The sequence below is a fragment of the Aulonocara stuartgranti genome, assembly GCF_965226115.1.
Source record: "Aulonocara stuartgranti genome assembly, chromosome: 20".
In the NCBI taxonomy this organism is placed as follows: domain Eukaryota; kingdom Metazoa; phylum Chordata; class Actinopteri; order Cichliformes; family Cichlidae; genus Aulonocara; species Aulonocara stuartgranti.
This window is the reverse complement of record NC_138956.1, coordinates 10,197,127-10,216,025: the sequence shown is the minus strand read 5'-3', so window position 1 is coordinate 10,216,025 and position 18,899 is coordinate 10,197,127. Positions and strand designations below refer to the sequence as shown.

The 18,899-nt window shown below is 39.9% G+C and overlaps 1 protein-coding gene across 6 annotated transcripts in view; it reads right to left on the bottom strand.

The window, feature by feature from the left end:
• Positions 1–18,899, bottom strand: part of cfap74 (cilia and flagella associated protein 74) — a 56,164-nt gene that overhangs the window by 1,206 nt on the left and 36,059 nt on the right. For 5 of the 6 annotated variants that reach the window (XM_082519325.1, XM_082519326.1, XM_082519328.1 and 2 more), the window contains 14 exons: positions 16,049–16,133; positions 12,610–12,783; positions 11,976–12,109; positions 11,509–11,776; positions 10,413–10,547; positions 10,081–10,214; positions 7,705–7,839; positions 6,357–6,466; positions 6,199–6,254; positions 3,431–3,550; positions 3,129–3,284; positions 2,403–2,541; positions 1,850–2,004; positions 1,483–1,615 (listed from right to left, as the gene is read on the bottom strand). In XM_082519325.1, the coding sequence (XP_082375451.1) occupies positions 1,483–1,615; positions 1,850–2,004; positions 2,403–2,541; positions 3,129–3,284; positions 3,431–3,550; positions 6,199–6,254; positions 6,357–6,466; positions 7,705–7,839; positions 10,081–10,214; positions 10,413–10,547; positions 11,509–11,776; positions 11,976–12,109; positions 12,610–12,783; positions 16,049–16,133 (1,934 nt within the window). The remainder of the gene's footprint in view (positions 1–1,482; positions 1,616–1,849; positions 2,005–2,402; positions 2,542–3,128; positions 3,285–3,430; positions 3,551–6,198; positions 6,255–6,356; positions 6,467–7,704; positions 7,840–10,080; positions 10,215–10,412; positions 10,548–11,508; positions 11,777–11,975; positions 12,110–12,609; positions 12,784–16,048; positions 16,134–18,899) is intronic. The other variant, XM_082519329.1, reaches the window with a different exon arrangement.

Below are 18,899 nucleotides of genomic sequence, written 5' to 3'. Positions count from 1 at the left end.
AATCACCTCTGTGTGGTTAAAAAAAACTAAACAAAATTAAAGTTTTGCATATCTGGACTTAAATCAGGTTGAGGTTGAGATCCTTTGGTATGAACTTAAACAAGCCGCTCATGCTGAAAAACCCTCCAATAAAAGTTCCTCCACAGCGATGTATAAGATACACTATCAGTTGTCACAAACACTTGATTGGAGTTCTTGCTGCTAAAGGTGGCACAACCAATTATAAGGTTTAGGGGGCAATTACTTTTTTTTTTTTACACAAGGCCAGGTATGATTGGATAAAATGTTTCCCTAAATCATTGTTTAAAAACTGCATTTTGTATTTACTCAGGTTATCTTTGACTGATGCTGAAATCAATCTGTGACATTTAAGTGTGACAAATATGCAAAAAGCGAAGAAACCACACTGCAAGTTCACACACTTTTGGCACATACTGTATTTCTGCTGCACAGAAAGATGACAAAATGTAAAATATAAAACCTCTTGCACTCTCTAAAAAGTAAAAACATGCTGTGTGAGCGTGCTCGCATTATTCCCATTTTATATTCTTTACATTGGCTCCCAATAGATTTTAGAATTCGCTTTAAAATTCTTGTTTCAACATATAGAGCACTAAATGGCCAGGCCCCAGATTATTTATCCAAGCTTCTTATAAAATACACAGCTGCTCGTTGTCTTCGCTCACAGGCTCAGAGTTTGTTCGTTGTTCCCCGTACAGGACTGAAGACGAGAGGGGACAGAGCCTTTCAGTCTGTGGCACCACGGCTGTGGAACAGTTTACCTCCACAACTACGTTTGGTTGACTCTGTGGAATCCTTTAAAAAGCAGTTAAAAACTTTATTGTTTAAACTGGCCTTCTGTTAATCAACACTTTTGAATTGCTTTGAATTTGCATTGTTTATATTGTCTATTTTATTACTTAATGTTTTCTTTATTTTAATCTTTGTGTACAGCACTTTGTGACTGCCTGTCTACGAAAAGTGCTTAACAAATAAACCTTACTTACTTACTTGAAAAGAAGAAAAAAAAGAAAGAAAACAAACAGCATATGTGTGAAAATTATTTAAACACATAGCTGGAAACGATGAAACTGTATAAATTACACCATGGCAAATTGCTACTTCCTTATTCAAGACATTTAGAATATGCACATTTCATCAAGTCAATTTTTGCTCAGTGTCAGTGAGAGGCGTTCAGAATGCACCAACACCTCTTGGACTCAGTACAGTTTACTACTACCTCACTGAGGAGGTGCAACTATTTCACACGTGGATTCGGTGGTAAAATATGATCTGACTGCTGGTGACAAGCGCACGGGCTGTCAGCAAGCTATGATTAGCATAAATTACTTCATCACATACGCTGGCCTTGCTCGCGTAAATCATAAAAAGTGTATGCAAGATCTTTACAGTGTCAGTGTAAGATTTTCCCAGTATTTAAGAGCATATTGGAGAGAAAACAGTGAAATTGAATCATGCCACCTGTGAGCTGAGGTTCACTGGTTATGACTGGAGGGAGCAGGGATTCAACAGGCACTGTCAGCGGATCTCCGCCACACAGATACATGCTATGTGAAGAGGCTGCACCCTTAAGCTCCATCACACACACTTTACTCTGAGAGACAGAAATGGCACAGGGTTAAGGTTGTTATATCATCAAGACCAGAGAGGACGTCCAGGCTGCAGTAAGGACATCTAAATAACATGAATGCATTAGGAACAGTGTTTTAACCTTGGCCATGCGATCAGTTTTTATAAGCAGTGATTGAGGACAAGGACAGGGTGAGAGCACGCATGCATTCACAGCTGAAAGAGCGTGTAAATCTGTACACGTGTGCGCCCCTCTGACCTTATTCATGAGCTCTATGGTGAGTTTGTCAGAGTAGTTGACAGACGGGTGGTCAGGCTGAAAGGTGACCGTGAATTCTTGGCTCTGCCCTGGAGGAATGCTGCCCTCTACTGGCACCACACTGAACACACTCAACCCACTGTAGTTCTGAGTCCCTGCACAAGCCAGAAAACACGTTGCTAGGTCAGTATGAAAGAATTGAACTGTTGGAGCACATTACCCTCCTGTTTTTTTTAAGCAAATATTCTGACATTTACAGCATTATTACAGTTTCAGATGTGTTTGTCTGTCAGTGGGATTATGCAAAAACTGCTAGTTTTAATTTATGAAACTGTGGAAATTTAAACTATTGGGCTATTTGGTGCACATTTGTGCTCTCTTATACAATACTTCTAGTAGGTAATACTGTATTAAAGTCAAGTTAAGGTCAAGTTTAGTAGTATGTGTAGTCAAATACTACAAAAACGTCTACGTGAGCAGTGAAATACGGACAAAGTGTTAAAAATACAAGCTGCAATCTGTTTTCCCTTCTGGAGCTCCAAACAAATCTTACCCACAGCAGGGTGGACATGGGAGTTTGCATATTCTTCTAGCAGAAAGGCCACCCGGTCAGCTCCACCCTGAGGTCTGAAGGGAGAGAGACTAGCGAGCATCACCCTGAAGCTCACTGCCACCGCTGAGCTGTTCTGCAACTGCAGGGAGAACGAGATTTAATGCCAGTGACCGAGGCTGTTTTCCCCTCATTACTCTGTAGTCTAAAAATATCTTGCATGGTGCTGCCTTTGTTTTTCTTAATGGTGACGTGATGATGAAAATGAAATAGTCCAACAAATACGGGAACAATCTGAGAGGAAGTGAAGTGCAAAGAAGGGATGGGAGACCAGGAGAAAAAGGAGGTAGAGGAGGGTTAAGGAGAGATCTATATGGAACGACCCATTTGAAAGAGAAATAGAAAACACCCAACACGTTTTTAGCATCAGCTTTAGCTGTGAGTGTTTTCATATGGCTCAGAGTTATACTAACGCATCCATGACTATAACCATAAAACCTGTGAGTCTCCTCACTATGATTAACACATGAAAATGGCCCCTTTTACCATTTTTACTCGTTCCACTTAGTGTTTACATGAATCATAAAATATGTTTAAGTTAATGTACTTAAATAAAATTACATCAAAGTTAACCAAGTGAGTTTTTTTCAGTCCACTAAGAAATTAGTTTTCAAAAGTAACTAGCGACAGTTTTTTGTTTTTTTTTTGTTCGTATTAACTTTCACACACCTTCACGACTTGTGAGGCAGTCTCCTTCTCCAGCACATAGCCAAAGTCAAGAACATCTCCATTGTGGGAGGAGGTGACAGCAGGGACTATTCCCTCCCCGAGAAGAGTCATTTCCAGGGTCATTTTCTGGCACCGCACCTCCAGCATGTCACAGCACTGGAACAGTACAGGTTAGATGAGTGTGTTCATCATTATACTTGATTAATTTTACATAAACAGGTACAAAGAAGACTCAGTGTATTAACACAGATGGTCGGCTTGTCACTCAAAGCTAAATTATAATATTTACATAGTTAACCCACCTTTTTTTCCAAAGTTGGACTGAAGGCGAGAATCAGAGTGTGTTTTTCTCCAGGTCTTATGGATCTAAGAGCATTGAGCAGGGAAAAGGGACTGTACATGTCCAACACCGACGAGCTCAGCTTATAAAGGGTTAAAGAAAAGCTACGGTGAATATTATAGTAGTAGAAGCAGTGCATTGATTTTGTTTTTTGTAATCTTTGATTTGTGGACATGAAAGTAAAACATGTAAAGAGCTGCCATTCATAAGGTGAAGTGGATTAAATGTCCAGGTACATCTGAAATGATGGAATAATCTCAGGTTTCACTGTAGAGTGTTGGTGGTGAAGTATTTACATACAGTGGGGCAAAAAAGTATTTAGTCAGCCACCGATTGTGCAAGTTCCCCCACCTAAAATGATGACAGAGGTCAGTAATTTGCACCAGAGGTACACTTCAACTGTGAGAGACAGAATGTGAAAAAAAAAATCCATGAATCCACATGGTAGGATTTGTAAAGAATTTATTCGTAATTCAGGGTGGAAAATAAGTATTTGGTCAATAACAAAAATACAACTCAATACTTTGTAACATAACCTTTGTTGGCAATAACAGAGGTCAAACGTTTACTATAGGTCTTTACCAGGTTTGCACACACTGTAGCTGGTATTTTGGCCCATTCCTCCATGCAGATCTTCTCGAGAGCAGTGATGTTTTGGGGCTGTCGCCGAGCAACACGGACTTTCAACTCCCGCCACAGATTTTCTATGGGGTTGAGGTCTGGAGACTGGCTAGGCCACTCCAGGACTTTCAAATGCTTCTTACGGAGCCACTCCTTTGTTGCCCGGGCGGTGTGTTTTGGATCATTGTCATGTTGGAAGACCCAGCCTCGTTTCATCTTCAAAGTTCTCACTGATGGAAGGAGGTTTTGGCTCAAAATCTCACGATACATGGCCCCATTCATTCTGTCCTTAACACGGATCAGTCGTCCTGTCCCCTTGGCAGAAAAACAGCCCCATAGCATGATGTTTCCACCCCCATGCTTCACAGTAGGTATGGTGTTCTTGGGATGCAACTCAGTATTCTTCTTCCTCCAAACACGACGAGTTGAGTTTATACCAAAAAGTTCTACTTTGGTTTCATCTGACCACATGACATTCTCCCAATCCTCTGCTGTATCATCCATGTGCTCTCTGGCAAACTTCAGACGGGCCTGGACATGCACTGGCTTCAGCAGCGGAACACGTCTGGCACTGCGGGATTTGATTCCCTGCCGTTGTAGTGTGTTACTGATGGTGACCTTTGTTACTTTGGTCCCAGCTCTCTGCAGGTCATTCACCAGGTCCCCCCGTGTGGTTCTGGGATCTTTGCTCACCGTTCTCATGATCATTTTGACCCCACGGGATGAGATCTTGTGTGGAGCCCCAGATCGAGGGAGATTATCAGTGGTCTTGTATGTCTTCCATTTTCTGATGATTGCTCCCACAGTTGATTTTTTCACACCAAGCTGCTTGCCTATTGTAGATTCACTCTTCCCAGTCTGGTGCAGGTCTACAATACTTTTCCTGGTGTCCTTCAAAAGCTCTTTGGTCTTGGTCATGGCGGAGTTTGGAGTCTGACTGTTTGAGGCTGTGGACAGGTGTCTTTTATACAGATGATGAGTTCAAACAGGTGCCATTCATACAGGTAACGAGTGGGGGACAGAAAAGCTTCTTACAGAGGACGTTACAGGTCTGTGAGAGCCAGAGATTTTCCTTGGTTGAGGTGACCAAATACTTATTTTCCACCCTAATTTACGAATAAATTCTTTACAAATCCTACCATGTGAATTCATGGATTTTTTTTTCACATTCTGTCTCTCACAGTTGAAGTGTACCTCTGGTGCAAATTATTGACCTCTGTCATCATTTTAAGTGGGGGAACTTGCACAATCGGTGGCTGACTAAATACTTTTTTGCCCCACTGTAATCTGTGCTATCGGTGGTGATCCATTTGAACACATAACATCTTTTTCTTCAACTTGTTGTTGTTCACATGTCATCCCTGATAGGACTTTTCCAGATTTTTGCAATTTCTTTTTTATTTAGCATGAGCTAAATAAGATCTGTTTGTCTCTGGCAGAAAGTAGAGACAAACAGAAATTATGGTGAAACTAAGACAGGAAATGAAGTGAAACAAAAGCCCCAAAGCCAGACTAGAAATGTGGATGTTGAGATTAATAGTTAGCATCTTCAACCCCAGAGACACACCAACAGCCTGCTTCCATCCTAATGCAATGATGGTGAACAGAATTTCATTTATGATGCTGCTGGCAAATGTCACAGTGCGCACTATAAATAGTTTTCTCCAAACCACAGTCTATAAACCTTGTAATCAGTGCGATACCATGGTGTCTGAGAGTTTGAGAGATGGGCCATGAAATGCACCTTTCTCCAGATTTTGATATCCTCAAATCACCACCTGTCTGTGATGATAAATTCTTCTGGAGATAACAAAGAAAATGTGCTTTATTTGTCTAATTTGGGTGACCTGACTCTTTCATGCACAATTATTTAGTTCTGAAAGTCAAAATGGAACTTTAACACCAAATATCTGAATTCTGCTGTGTATAAAGCAACACAGTGTGCACATAATACACATTACTGAAAAATCCTTCACACAGATAAATTCAGAAAAGGGAAAAAAACCACATACATATGTATTATGAATATCATGAGTATCACAAATGTTTAAAGCTGTCAGCAAGGTAATTAATAGTTTTGTAAAAAACAAAAAGAAAAAGAAAGGATACATCCAAAGATTCCTGTGAAATGTTCTGAACTGTAAACCTTTTAATCACTCTTTCTCCTACAAATGGAAGACACAAATACAACAAGGTAGATAAGAATAAAAATCCAGCATTATTTAAGCGTTTTTAATGTAACTATACATTTTTTATAAACGACTCACCCACTGTCACCTGATGGAAGTTTATGATATTGCAGCCATTGTTGGATATCACCACTAGAGGGGGTTGTACAGCAGGACACTGAAGCTTCAAGTAGAGCGTATTGAAGGGACTGAGGAGGTAAAGAACATCTGATGAATGCAGATCCATATATGTTGTTGTTGTTTTTTTTTTTTTATTAAAATGAAGCTTAAATGACATAAGAGATGTAGAAGTGTAATATGATCTTCACCATAGAAGCTGAATACCTTCTTGTAATATAATTATTCTAGCACAAAACCAACCTAGAAAACTGAGATGGGGCCATTAACAAACTTTTTTTTAGTGGAGTATTAACTTTTTTGAAATGCACCTTTTTTGAACTATTTCTGAGATTTATACCAGCTAAAGAAATCTTCTATTTCTTGGACATACATGCTCCCTTAATAGACTATTAAAACTCTAGAGGCATTTAGTTACGCACACTTATTTGTATAAAAAGAAAAGTGGTAAATGCTCCACAGGTCAACAACCACATTTTGTCAGGTCTTGTGCTTGAAGTCAGATGTCAAATAATTTTGGTTATTCAACTTATCAAAAACTCCACATGGAAACACAGTTATCTCAAGGTAATGTCACCGTCACAGAAATAGGAAGAAACAGAGGTAAACTGGGAGCCTAACTGTTGTTATGGTTGTCATTTTAAGCAGTCAGGTGGGGGGAGCAGAATCAAACCCCTCACAACACAAAAAATAAGTGACAACAAACTTGACAAATATTAAATCAGAGACACTACGAAACGAGGGCTGGTGTTGACGTTTGATATTGTGGGTAGCTTAAAAAGTGTTCCTTATATGCAATAGCCAGTTGTATATAGAAGGTTTGTTGATAATACAAAATAAGGTATGAATCTAATACCAAGTAAAATACCGGGGTCAGGATTGCTGATACCAACACAGATACTGATACTTTTAACCTATAAAGGCAAATTATATAGTGGAGACCAGTGTGTGATGATGTATGAGACCAATCATCATCAATCTGCAAATTTTTTAATGACCACTAAATAATTTTTTCTTTCCACAATAAATGGTTAATACAAATAAACACAACTTTAAACATTTTCATGCATTTTGAAACTAGGTTTTTGAAGAGGTGGTATGTCATTTAATTAGAAAAAAACAACACATAAGACATTTCAGTGGGCTACATACTGAACTTACAGGATAAAAACAAAGAATCGATCCTATTGCACTAGTATTAATCTGATATCTATATTTGGATGGATCTGCCCACCTCTACATGACAAAAACCTAACATGACGGGGCCTACAGTGTGCTGTACACGTGTATATGGAAGCTGATTATTGACCTCCATGCTGGCTGGACTAGTTTGTCGTCCTCTGGAGGGTCTCCATCTGACACAAAGCAGGGAATGGTGTACTCTCTATAACGTTTCCTGAAGGAGTATAGTAGAGAGGCCTTGGCCTCCTCGTACCAACTTGACCTTAAAAGGAAAAGAGTAACAATTAAACATATAAAAAGACTCCTTGTTGCGAGCACTTTTTTTGTACAATTCCAACAAACCTTAAAGTCAATAGTTGGTATGCCCTCGTTTATTCTTGAACACAGCCTGAACTCTCTTAGAAAACCTTGTAGTTTATTTAAGTATCTTCAGGAATAGTTCTCCAGGCTTGAAGGAGATTCAACATCAGTGACACTAACTCAATATTTTCCATCTGGTCAAAAACTCGTCGTCCTCCCTGCAAGACTGACCGGGCTGTTGACCACAGTGTGCTGGCCCACCTGGCTAGATCAACTAAGCCTACTGTCAGGCATGGTAACTCCAGCATCAAGTTTGGTCTATTAAACATCCGCTCTCTCCCTGGTAAGGGACATCTGGTCCATGATCTCCTCTGTGATCGTAAGTTGGACTTTCTTTGCTTGACTGAAACATGGCAACAGCCCAATGACTTTGTTTCTCTCAATGACTCCACTCCGTCTGAGTTTGTTTACACCTGTCAACCTCGCATCTCGGGGAGGGGCGGAGGTCTCGCGATAATTCACCGGAAGCACTGGGAATTACTCCCTGTCTCTGCCCCTCCCTCCCATTCATTTGAATACATTGCACTACAGCTCCCTGGATCTACCCCCACCATCATATGTACTGTTTATCGGCCACCTAAGCCAAATAAGGAGTTTTTAAATGAATTTTCTGCTCTTCTCACTCATTTCTCTGTACTTTCTCCAAATCTGATCATTGCTGGTGACTTCAATATTCATGTGGACAATGATAAAATCCCTCTTTTCAGAGATTTTACCTCCTGCCTGGAAAGTTTTGGGCTTCTACAGTACATAGAATTTCCTACCCATTCTAAAGGTCATATCCTGGATTTGGTCTGTTGTTCTGGCATTACCCCCACCCATTGTAAAGCCACATTGTTTCCCCAGTCTGATCATATGTTTATTTCTTTTGATGCAAACATAACCGCTTCCAAAACCTGTATCTCTCGTAATATCACTTTTAGGAAAATTAGTAATATCAACCCAGCTGTTTTTTCATCTGCCGTCCATGACCACCTTCCATCTATCCACAGCTCCTCAACCCCTCTGAAAGGTGCCCTCAAATAAAATGCATTATTATTATTATTATTATTATTATTATTATTATTATTATTATTATTCAAAGCTCTTCTTTGGATGTTGGCTGCTTTTTGTTCTGTTCTCTGTCAAGATCATTTCACACTGCTTGAGGTCTGGGCTCTGGGGAGACCAATCCATGACTGATAATGTTATATTGTGTGTTTTTCTATCTGTGTATCCTTTTACTCCATTGGCAGCGTGTTTTTGACAAGAGCTCAAACATCACAGACTAAAATGCAGCCCCAAACCATGACGGAGCCTCCACCATGTTTTACAGATGGCTGTAGACACTTACTGTTGTACTGCTCTCCTGTTGTCCTTCATATATACTGATGAATATTTGGACTAAAAATTTAAAATTTGGATTTATCACTCCATATGATCTGTTGCCCCTGATTCTCAGTGCAGTTCTTGTGCAACCTATTCCCCCTGTTTCCCTCCCTTAAGAATGACATCTTGACAGCGGACCTTCCACTGAGACCATTTTTGATGAGGTTTGGGTGAACAATAGACGAATCAGCTGAAGGGCCAGATGCATCTCTCAAAGTGCCTAAAGATAGAATTTAAAACTAATCCTTTGTGTAGACACAACAATGGTTCAGTGGCTTTTTTATCCTTGAATGATTCATAAGTCAGTGTTAAGTGGCTTAACAAACACAAGTGCATTCCTTTGGACTGGACAGAAAATGAGTGAATAACCAACCAAAGTCTGTAGACAACCTTTGAAAGACCTTCATAAAGCCTGGAGAACTACTGCTCAAGTCCACTTTAAAAAATTACAAGAAATTCTGACTCCTTGTAAGGAAATGATGGGTGGTTCATGAATTTTGTAAATGAATATATTTTGTGATCACCGTGAATGAAAAGAAATGGGAATGCTGCTGAAATCAATTAGTCACTGGAATAAGAAGAAAAAACCAACAACAACAAAAAGAAAAAGAAAAGCTTTGTTAGTAGTTGATATTCTAGTGTTGTTGGATCTCAGAAGGTATTAATTAGATTTAGCCTTTTGAAAGGAAGTGCAATTAGAGAAACATTTTTTATTTGCAGTCCAGCAAACTGGATCTGTTTGATTAGATTGAGTAAATAATCTGTAGAAACCTACCCTGGTACTATGTTGCCAGGATCTGGGGATTCACTTTGCTTTCCTTTCTCTGCTTCATTGGACACCTTGCTGTTTTTTGGATTCACTGACGCCTTTTTCCCCTTACTAGGTTCCAGTGGGATCTCCAGTTTTGCCTTACAATGCACATGAACATGAGTGATGGGTTCATACTAAGGTAGATGACTGAAGGGACTACATCTTGCAAAAAAAATGTTCTGTGTGATTATGAAAGTAAAAAAAAAAACATTTAGTCACTTAAGATGTGTTCACATTTAAAAACCCTGGCACAAGCGGACAGTGGCTGGAGTGGGAAGGTGGGTGTGAAGCTGTACCTCCTGTTCAGCGAGTCTGTTTCCCTCGAGCTCACTCTCATAGAGCAACTTGGCTCGATGAAGACGACGGAGCGCCTCTTCTTTGATCTCCTGGTCCAACAGTCTGGGTTTGAACGTTACCTGGACAAGACATCTCTGGGGTAGAGGAGAGACGGTAATATGTCTGAAATTGCTCAGATTTAGAGGATAACACGGGATATTTCTGTGTGTTTCTTTCACGCTACAGTGTTCCTACACCATATCACTTTTTAACTTCAAACCTCTGCTTCATATTAAGGTTGAAATTAGCTTTCAGCAGTGTCCTGTTTTGGGGTTACTGGTTTGTAACAATTCAAGCGGACTGATATATTACCCTGGATCTCTGTGCCTTCTAGCACTTGTGAAGTTGTCACTGTAAATATATTATTCTTAATATCTTGCTTGGAAAATAAAGTTTAAATAAAAAAAATACTGGAGTCTGGAGGTAAGTGGTCATCTGGAAAATAAGACTTAAAATTAGACTGTCAGAACCAATAGAAATGATTTTCATTGAGCTTTTTTCCCCCATTTATATCTATAAATAGTGCTTGTTCACTTCCATCAGGTGTCCAGCAGAGAGCATCATTACACTTATAATTCCCCCTGAGCACAGATGGTTTGGTTCCTTAGCTCTGTGCTTATTAAGATCATTTTTAACCAAGATGTAGTAAATAAAAACTAACCGCTTTCTCTAATGTTTAATTTCTTTATAGAAACAAAAGGTCACACTATCTTGTCCATTCAGGTTTATAAATGCATTCAGAAGGAGATTAATCTGTTTTTGGGGCTGATGTGAGATTTTGGATGGATGGAGCTGGATGATGTGTACTCTTAAGTGGTAAGGACAAAAAAAACAGATGGCCCACATTGTATTATTTTACAGATATTATAACATGAAATTATTCAGTTAATAATTACTTTCAGCTAACTCTAGAATAAGCTACTAAGTAGATTTAAATAGACTGTCTAACTGTTATAAATCTGAAGTCTTCTTCACACTAGCAACCTTCTATGTATAAAACCGGTGGTGTGTTCCTTTAACATAAGTGTAAGCTTAATAAGACGTGTTATACCGCACCTCTCCAGGAAGAAGGCGTCCTGCAGACGGACTGATGTCGATGTCTGAGTCCTCTGGCAGGGCGAAGGAGAACAAACGGGGCATTACAGGCGCCTTGACCCCTGGAGAGACTGGTTGTCTATTTTGGTCACGGCCCGTTTGACGGTTGCTCAGGAACAGCATGGCAGTGGACTGGTCACCTACTGCTGTGGCTCCAAACTGAACCAGAAAATGGGAGAGCTCCAGTGGTGGGTGGACACCCACTGCTCGGCAAGACAGCAGAAAATCTCTGATGACAAAATGAATGTTTTTGCTATGGATCAGTAGGTATTGGATTTAATTGAATAAACGGGATCACAACATTCAGTAAAGGCAGTGATTGTCCTATCAACAGATAAGTACAAAAGACTGAATGTTTAAGCAGACACAATGATGCCATAAAGAGTAAATGTCCTTCATTTACACACAGTGTAGGATTTAAAACTAACCTGTTAATTCCAGACTTGCAGCTGAGCTGAAAGACGTACTCTTTGGCAGTTTGGGCACTAAAAATCAGATCAACCTCCAGGGTTTCTTGTGGGAGCAGAGTACCAAATCCATCATTGGGCTGAACCTCAATAAACTTGATTTAGAGAAAAAACAAAAGCTTTAAAGTTATAACTCAGGATGTTTTCATGAAATCTAACTTAGACTCTGATGCTGGTTGCTGTAGCCATTTAAAGCATTTACATTAAGTAATTATCCCTCCGTCTGTTGTTGCTTTTATTGGTGGCAGCAGAATCTGCCAATCCAAACACAGGATGCACATTGTCTTCTTAAGCACGGGGGATTACGAGGAAACAATGTAGGATAACAGCCTCTCTGTTTACTGTTCACTCTCTTTACACTATAAGAGCTATATAAAGTTACTGTTTATGCAAACCTAACAAATTTTAATAATAGGAGGAACCCTGTGGAATGGAACAAACAGTGAAAGTGGGATGTGGACTAAATATGATTCTTCCATAAACATAACATTATCTGCAAAGATAGCAATGCTTGTATCTGGATCCACGCAACTCTACCTCACTAACACATTAACACTTAATAGAAGAAAAGGTTTTCACATCATTCATGCAGTACCTCAGGCACACCCAAGAAGCCAAAGTCTTGGGGTAGGAGGGACAGATTGGTGAGGCGAATGCTGCTCTTGACTGACTGGTAAATGGAACAGTAGCCAAAGTCCACCTCGCTGTGGTCAAACTGCAGGTCTGAGGAGGTCACAATGGCGTGGACGGTGAAATGGGCAGGCTGCACCTGCACAAACATGAAGCATCTTTACATCTTTGTTCTCCAGACAAACATCTTTATATCAGTGAAGGTAAATCTGTCTTTCTTTTTTAAGTACAACATGGAATTTCTTTTAATTTCACTTTATCATAATATTGCTAACCTGCCCCAGAAAAAGTTTGGCTTATATAATACAACTCCACGGGCTGTCCTGAAAACTGTTCTGGTATCACTTTTTAAATCTTAATTATACATTATCATATTCTGAGTCAAAAACATGGGCATATTACAGACTGATGTTGCTTTAATTTACAAAGACTTCTCAAGTCTGTGAATTAACAGACAGATGCAGTTGAATTATCGAAAGAATCAAATTGATGTTTAACATCAGTCATGGCTAAAATCGAGCAATTTTTGTGCATTCGGTCATTTTTCATTACCCTGCACTGATAGAAATGCGTCTATGTTTGTGTGTGTGCGCGCGTGTGTGTGTGTGCAAGCCAAAACAGGGCTGTGGCTCAGAGTCGGCTTTACAAAGCACCGACCTAAGTACATTTTTTACAATTAGTTAGTCCTAGTCTATAATTTTTGAGGTCTGGTCATGTCTTTATTTCTCTTTCATGAACAGCTGAGCTCTCTAGCTTTTACAGGAAATGTTTCTCAGGCAGGAGTAAAACAGAACATTTGTTCGAGACTATTTTAAGCAGTGGATTAATACACATTTCATGCTCCAATGAGTATTCATGGAGGCAGGGTGATGTGTTTGAGATCCACTCAAAATAAAATTTGGTGTCACGTTTTTGTGAACAAATCAATGTGTATGAATTTGGAGCTCCTCGATGCAGAAAACTAAGTTTTGGAGCTCATTAGCCTCGTTAGCCTTATTCTCTGACAGCATTTAATTCATGTGAATTGTACTAGACAAGAGGCAATTTTGTTAAATTTTGTCAGGTTTTGTGAATTTTTCCCCCCAGCAGTATAAAGCAGATGAGCTTGTTTACTGCACCATTGATTTCCAGGCTGCTGTGATGTCTGGTGACCAGTTGGTGTATGTATGAATGTGTGTGTGTTTTCATGGTGTAATGCCAGGAGCTCATGACTAGGGGCTGGGGGCAACAGCTTTGGTGCATCACAGGAACATCCTGGCCCGCTCTTTGGCTTCTCGTCAGAGCTACACCCCTTCCATGCCCCAGCCCTCTCCTCTCCACGTCCCAGTAAAGTCAGTGAATAGTCGCTGGCTGGGGAGGTAGAGGAAGGTGACAATTTGGCAAGTAGACTGTCCAGATTTAGATTTACTGAAAAAAAGCTGGCAAAAGCACAGCACGAATGTCTAAGCAGCTGCTCTGTGTTTTTAATAAACACTGTCTGATGATATGAAGGAATTCAGCTGCAGTTTCATTTCCTCTTGAGAGGAATGGTCCAGAATTTCCACTTATATCCTTGTAAACAGTAGCTGCATTAATGTGAATATATAATGATACATTTATGAACTAATGTCTTAGTACAATCCCCCAAAAGAGTGACAAAACAGGCCAAGAGATCCAGTCAAATACTGCCAGATAAGTGATTTTAAAATCAAAATCACAGACACCTGAGTCTCATTTATGCATCACACTAAGTTACAAAAAACAAGCAATAGATAAGATGCTGGCATCTTGTCTGTAGCGAGCATCACTGAGGCTCATGAATATCTTAGTACGTCACCCCTACTTGCGGCCCATATATTGATGTAAAAAAATCGAATTCAATTTGGCCCATGAAGTTACTTTTTTTTTTTAGGGTGGATTTGTTTGTTGTTGAAGTTCTTACAAATAAGTTCTTTAAAAAGCAAAAACTTATTTAACATGAAGGAAATATGAGCAGAGAGTACAAACATGTTGAGGGATTGGCTGTGTTAGCGTTTTTATTTTGTTAAATACGAACAAAGTTATAGCAGAAGTGCTGCCACGTGTCTGGCCAGAAAGAGAGTACCAATGTGTTTATTTGGTAGTTCAATGAAAGGCTTCAGTTGATTAAGAGTGAGAAAAAAAATGTGTTCACATTTGCAGTTTTGTCTTATTATACAATATTTGAAATGAAAAAACAAACAAAACACTATATGTTCGGAAATATTTGTGGGTATTTTCTTGTTTGTTTTGTACTACTTGGACACTAAAGTGGCCCTTCAGTGAGATGACAGGGCCAGCAGTGGCCCACAGCTCATTTAAGTTTGAGATCCCCGTCTTAGTATGTAGAATCATGTACTAAACCAACTATATTTCCCAGCAAACAACATTCATTTATTCAAACACGCTGCCAGAGCAGAACCTGAAGCAGAAATGTTAAACTCATTTTACACTGAGGGCCACATACAGCTTGCTTTGGTCTTAAGTGGGTTGGACCAACTTTTTTTCTGTAAGTTGAAAGATGTTTAACTACGTGTTTAATCGGTGAGATATTTAATATAAGAAAAAGAAGTGTAATTTCAATGGTATGTCTTAGTTTTTGTAGATGATGTAGTCAGTAAAAGAAATCTGTCAGCATGACTTAAACTGCAAGAAATAAATGTTTAAAATGACAGAAAAAGCACTGGCATGTTTTTGCCTAAGTTAATTAACAAAAAGCTTTCTTTTTAATTTACTCTGAAATCACTGTAAATATATACAGAAATTTCTCTTTTAGATAATGAAAAAGTTTTCTGTCATTTGCTTATTTGCTTTTACTTAATTACAATGTTTTTGTATCAATTACCATATGGGAGGTCTCCCCTCCTTCACATTTCCCAAAGCACTGCAATGGGCTGGATTGGATTCTTTGCTGGGCCAGTTCTAGCTGCCGGGCCTTATGTTTGACACCCCTGACCTAAAGCATCAGAGTACTACATCAACATGTGTACTGCTCTATATGTATGTGATGAAATCAAGAAAGATGACAACTGCCTTGGCTGCTGGGCAAGAGGTTTTAAGGTAGTCAAATTTTGCGCACAACAGGTACTCCATAATAAAAGAAGGGGATAACAAATACATCTGAAACCTACTTTACCATTTTTGTGCTACTGCAGACAGTTTCAGCAAAACTATATGGGATAACCTTTATGCTTGGCTTATTAGTGTCCATGGAATAACTGGGCCTTGGGGGTGGGAGATAATTTTAGCTTGTTACAAGCAAAATAGGTTACAACCTTCGCTAGCTGCGCTTCTGTTTAGGACAAAGTAGGACACTAGCACTGCACTACAGGTTCAAGCCCACTGCATTCAGGATCACATTGCTCTTATCTGCAGTATACGTGTATAGTACGTAACATGACACAAACCTGGCCTGCTACTTGCACTGTCATTGGAACCTCCAGGACTCCTGTGTCACTGTCAAAAAACTTTGCATCTTTGGACAGGGAGCGTCTGTGAGAAAGCAAAAAGGAAGGCGTGAGGAAGTCGCCATTTGTCATAAAAACAGCTTTATCTTCATGTTCACAAGCAGAAAAGAGCAAAGACATCAAGTAGGGGCTGAAAACAAACACGTAATCGCAACAGTGATTTTGATGCGTTTTTATTTGTTTTGTTAAAATACAAAAAATGCCATCTGTCAAAAGCCACAAGCCAGTGAAGAAAGAAAGAGAAAGATTCAGACCCTGAAGACCCATTACTTTACTTTAACCCACGACTGTAGGATCGGCACGCCGGGGAAAGCAGGAGAGAGATGCAGAGCGCGCCTCCACACTACTGTAGGTTGTAGCCATGGTGATGGGAGACGTAAGTATGATTCAAAGAGGACCAGTAGTCATGCACAGGCTTATGTAAAACTCCAGTCCCTCAATATCCCTCAGTGTCAAGAGCTGCTCTCGTGCTAGCACCAGTAAAAAACTGCATATATGCACGTATGCAGAATTCATTAGCATGTAAAAAAAAGAAAAGTGGTCAAATGTCAAATGCTGTTTGTGTCTTAGATCCACCCACCACCTCCTCTCTCCTTCTCCTAACATCCTTCAATTTTCTTCTCTGCTATTCCTCGCTTTCCCTCCCTTTCTCTCCTTTCAACTGCCTCCCTCTGTCTTTTCCTCTTTACACTCTTAATGCCGGTTGAAGGCTTGAGAGCTAATGCTGTAAATGTCATTGGTTTTAAGGCTCCCCAGATGCTAGTGTGTCTTTTCAAAGCGCTACAACCACCCTCGCCTTCAGCAAATCTGTCAGCTTCAAGTTCGAGGAAAGGTTTGTATTTTGTACGTCCCAGAAACTGCTCTACGACAACCCCATTCATGACTCAAAACCCACAAAGGTCACCTCCTCACCCATCAAAATTAAATCTCTGCAATTACAAAGTCCTTTTTTTCCCCCTGTATAGGTTGACCAATGAGTGCAGAGGGAGTATTTAAGGAAGCACTCTTGTTCTGCCTGCTAATAGAATCGCTGCTGGAGAGTCACTCTTGAATTAGCTTGGCAGGGCAGAGTGGAAAAGCCTGGTGGGGCGTCGCCAGGCCCATATGCTCGGGAGAATTTTGTCGATGGATAGGCTTTCAGATTTGTCAGTGTCCTAAACAGATTTGCTTGTGTGCTCTTCCTCTCTGCAGCCAGATTATCCACAGTCCAAAAGCAATTCTCCTCTATAGCCTTTATGGTACTTCAGAGATTAGTAGATGCAGTAAAACTCAAATGGTTGTTCTAACTTCCGAGCCGCAATGCAAATAACCAGAGTATTTCAAGTGAAACTACTGATATAACCTGTTCAATCCAGCAGGTGGTTTTTCTAATGACCAGCTTTAATCTATAACAGTGAGGAGGAAAAAACCAGAAGGAAGCCTGTTTTTCAGGGGACTTTATGAGCTTACAACACAGCGCTTCCTTTCGCTTGAGTAAGATAGAAAATATATACATTCCTCTTCAGTCTGCACTCGTATTTAGACTTCTCTTCACCATTAAAAAAAGTGATTATGAAAGGGATTACAGATTAAGAGGCTTAAGGATTTTTCACTGTGCAAAAACGGGCGGACGAGAATTACAGTAAATGACCATTAAGTAAAAAAACATAATGATGGGAAAGAAATAAGTTACGGAAGTTATTATGTTTGCTTGTTATCTTGAAACCCACTGCAGTGTGAACGTTTCTGATGAGAGTCGTGCGTTAGCAGTTAAAGTGCTGGCAGAACCATTCAGTCTAATCTGCAGTAATCTATCCTTGTAATCTCCCTTTTATCAGCTGGAACTGCCAGGGTTGGAGACATTGCCTGCTTTTCAGAGATTACACCTAAAACCACTAATTCGAGTAGTCCTGTTCAAATGATCCTGTCATCAGCAAAAACAGGGAAACAAATTTCCATGAGTTAGATTGAAATTCTCCACAGGCACAACCTAAGAATGTGCTTTCCTTTTCTGTGGGACAGATTTTAGAAGAAGCCAAAATTTAGGACCAAAAGAGCCAGCTCACATGGCATGGTAATGCATCTATAACGGTGCGGCGTGTAATGTTTCAAGACATATTTAGTATGTTACAATAAAGTACAATATGTAAAAGAAAGGGAAACTCTCAAATTCAAAGCAATTTTGATTGTAGCTTTTGTGCTGGCAGTAAATGACAAAGTAAAAAGACTAAACAACCCTCCGCCGAACAGAAATGAGCTAACACGAACCGAATATCGGGCGGCACAAATGTCACGAAACAAAATGGCAATCACTCTGATTCCGTCAGCGTCCATCTGAATTCAAACGAGCAGCATTCCTCTTCATCGAGCGGGATCACAAACATGTGAACCATTAGATTTAGTACAGTACAGAGGGGATTATGCTGCACATGGAAGAATGTGAGGCAAAAGAGTGAGTGGGCTAGATGTGACAAATAAAGGTGGAGGAAGACAGGCAGCGAGGGCTGAAGCAAGAAGAGATGCTGAATGATGTGGGCAGGCTAAGCACAATCCCTCGGAGCAGGAAGCAAGAATGTGCTCACCCTCTCCCAAAAGCCTGAGGAGGGGAGGCAAGAAGGAAACACCTGTATAAAGAATGAAAGCTATGAGTCATTTGTGAATCCAGATTTAACAGTGTGTGAGTGTGTGCGCGGATTAGACAGTGAGTGAAAGCAGTGCTTCTAATGAGGATTTGGAAATCCAATGATAATCCCTGGCTGAAGGAATTGGCAATGCCATCTTAAATGACACACCGCCACTGCATAACACAAAA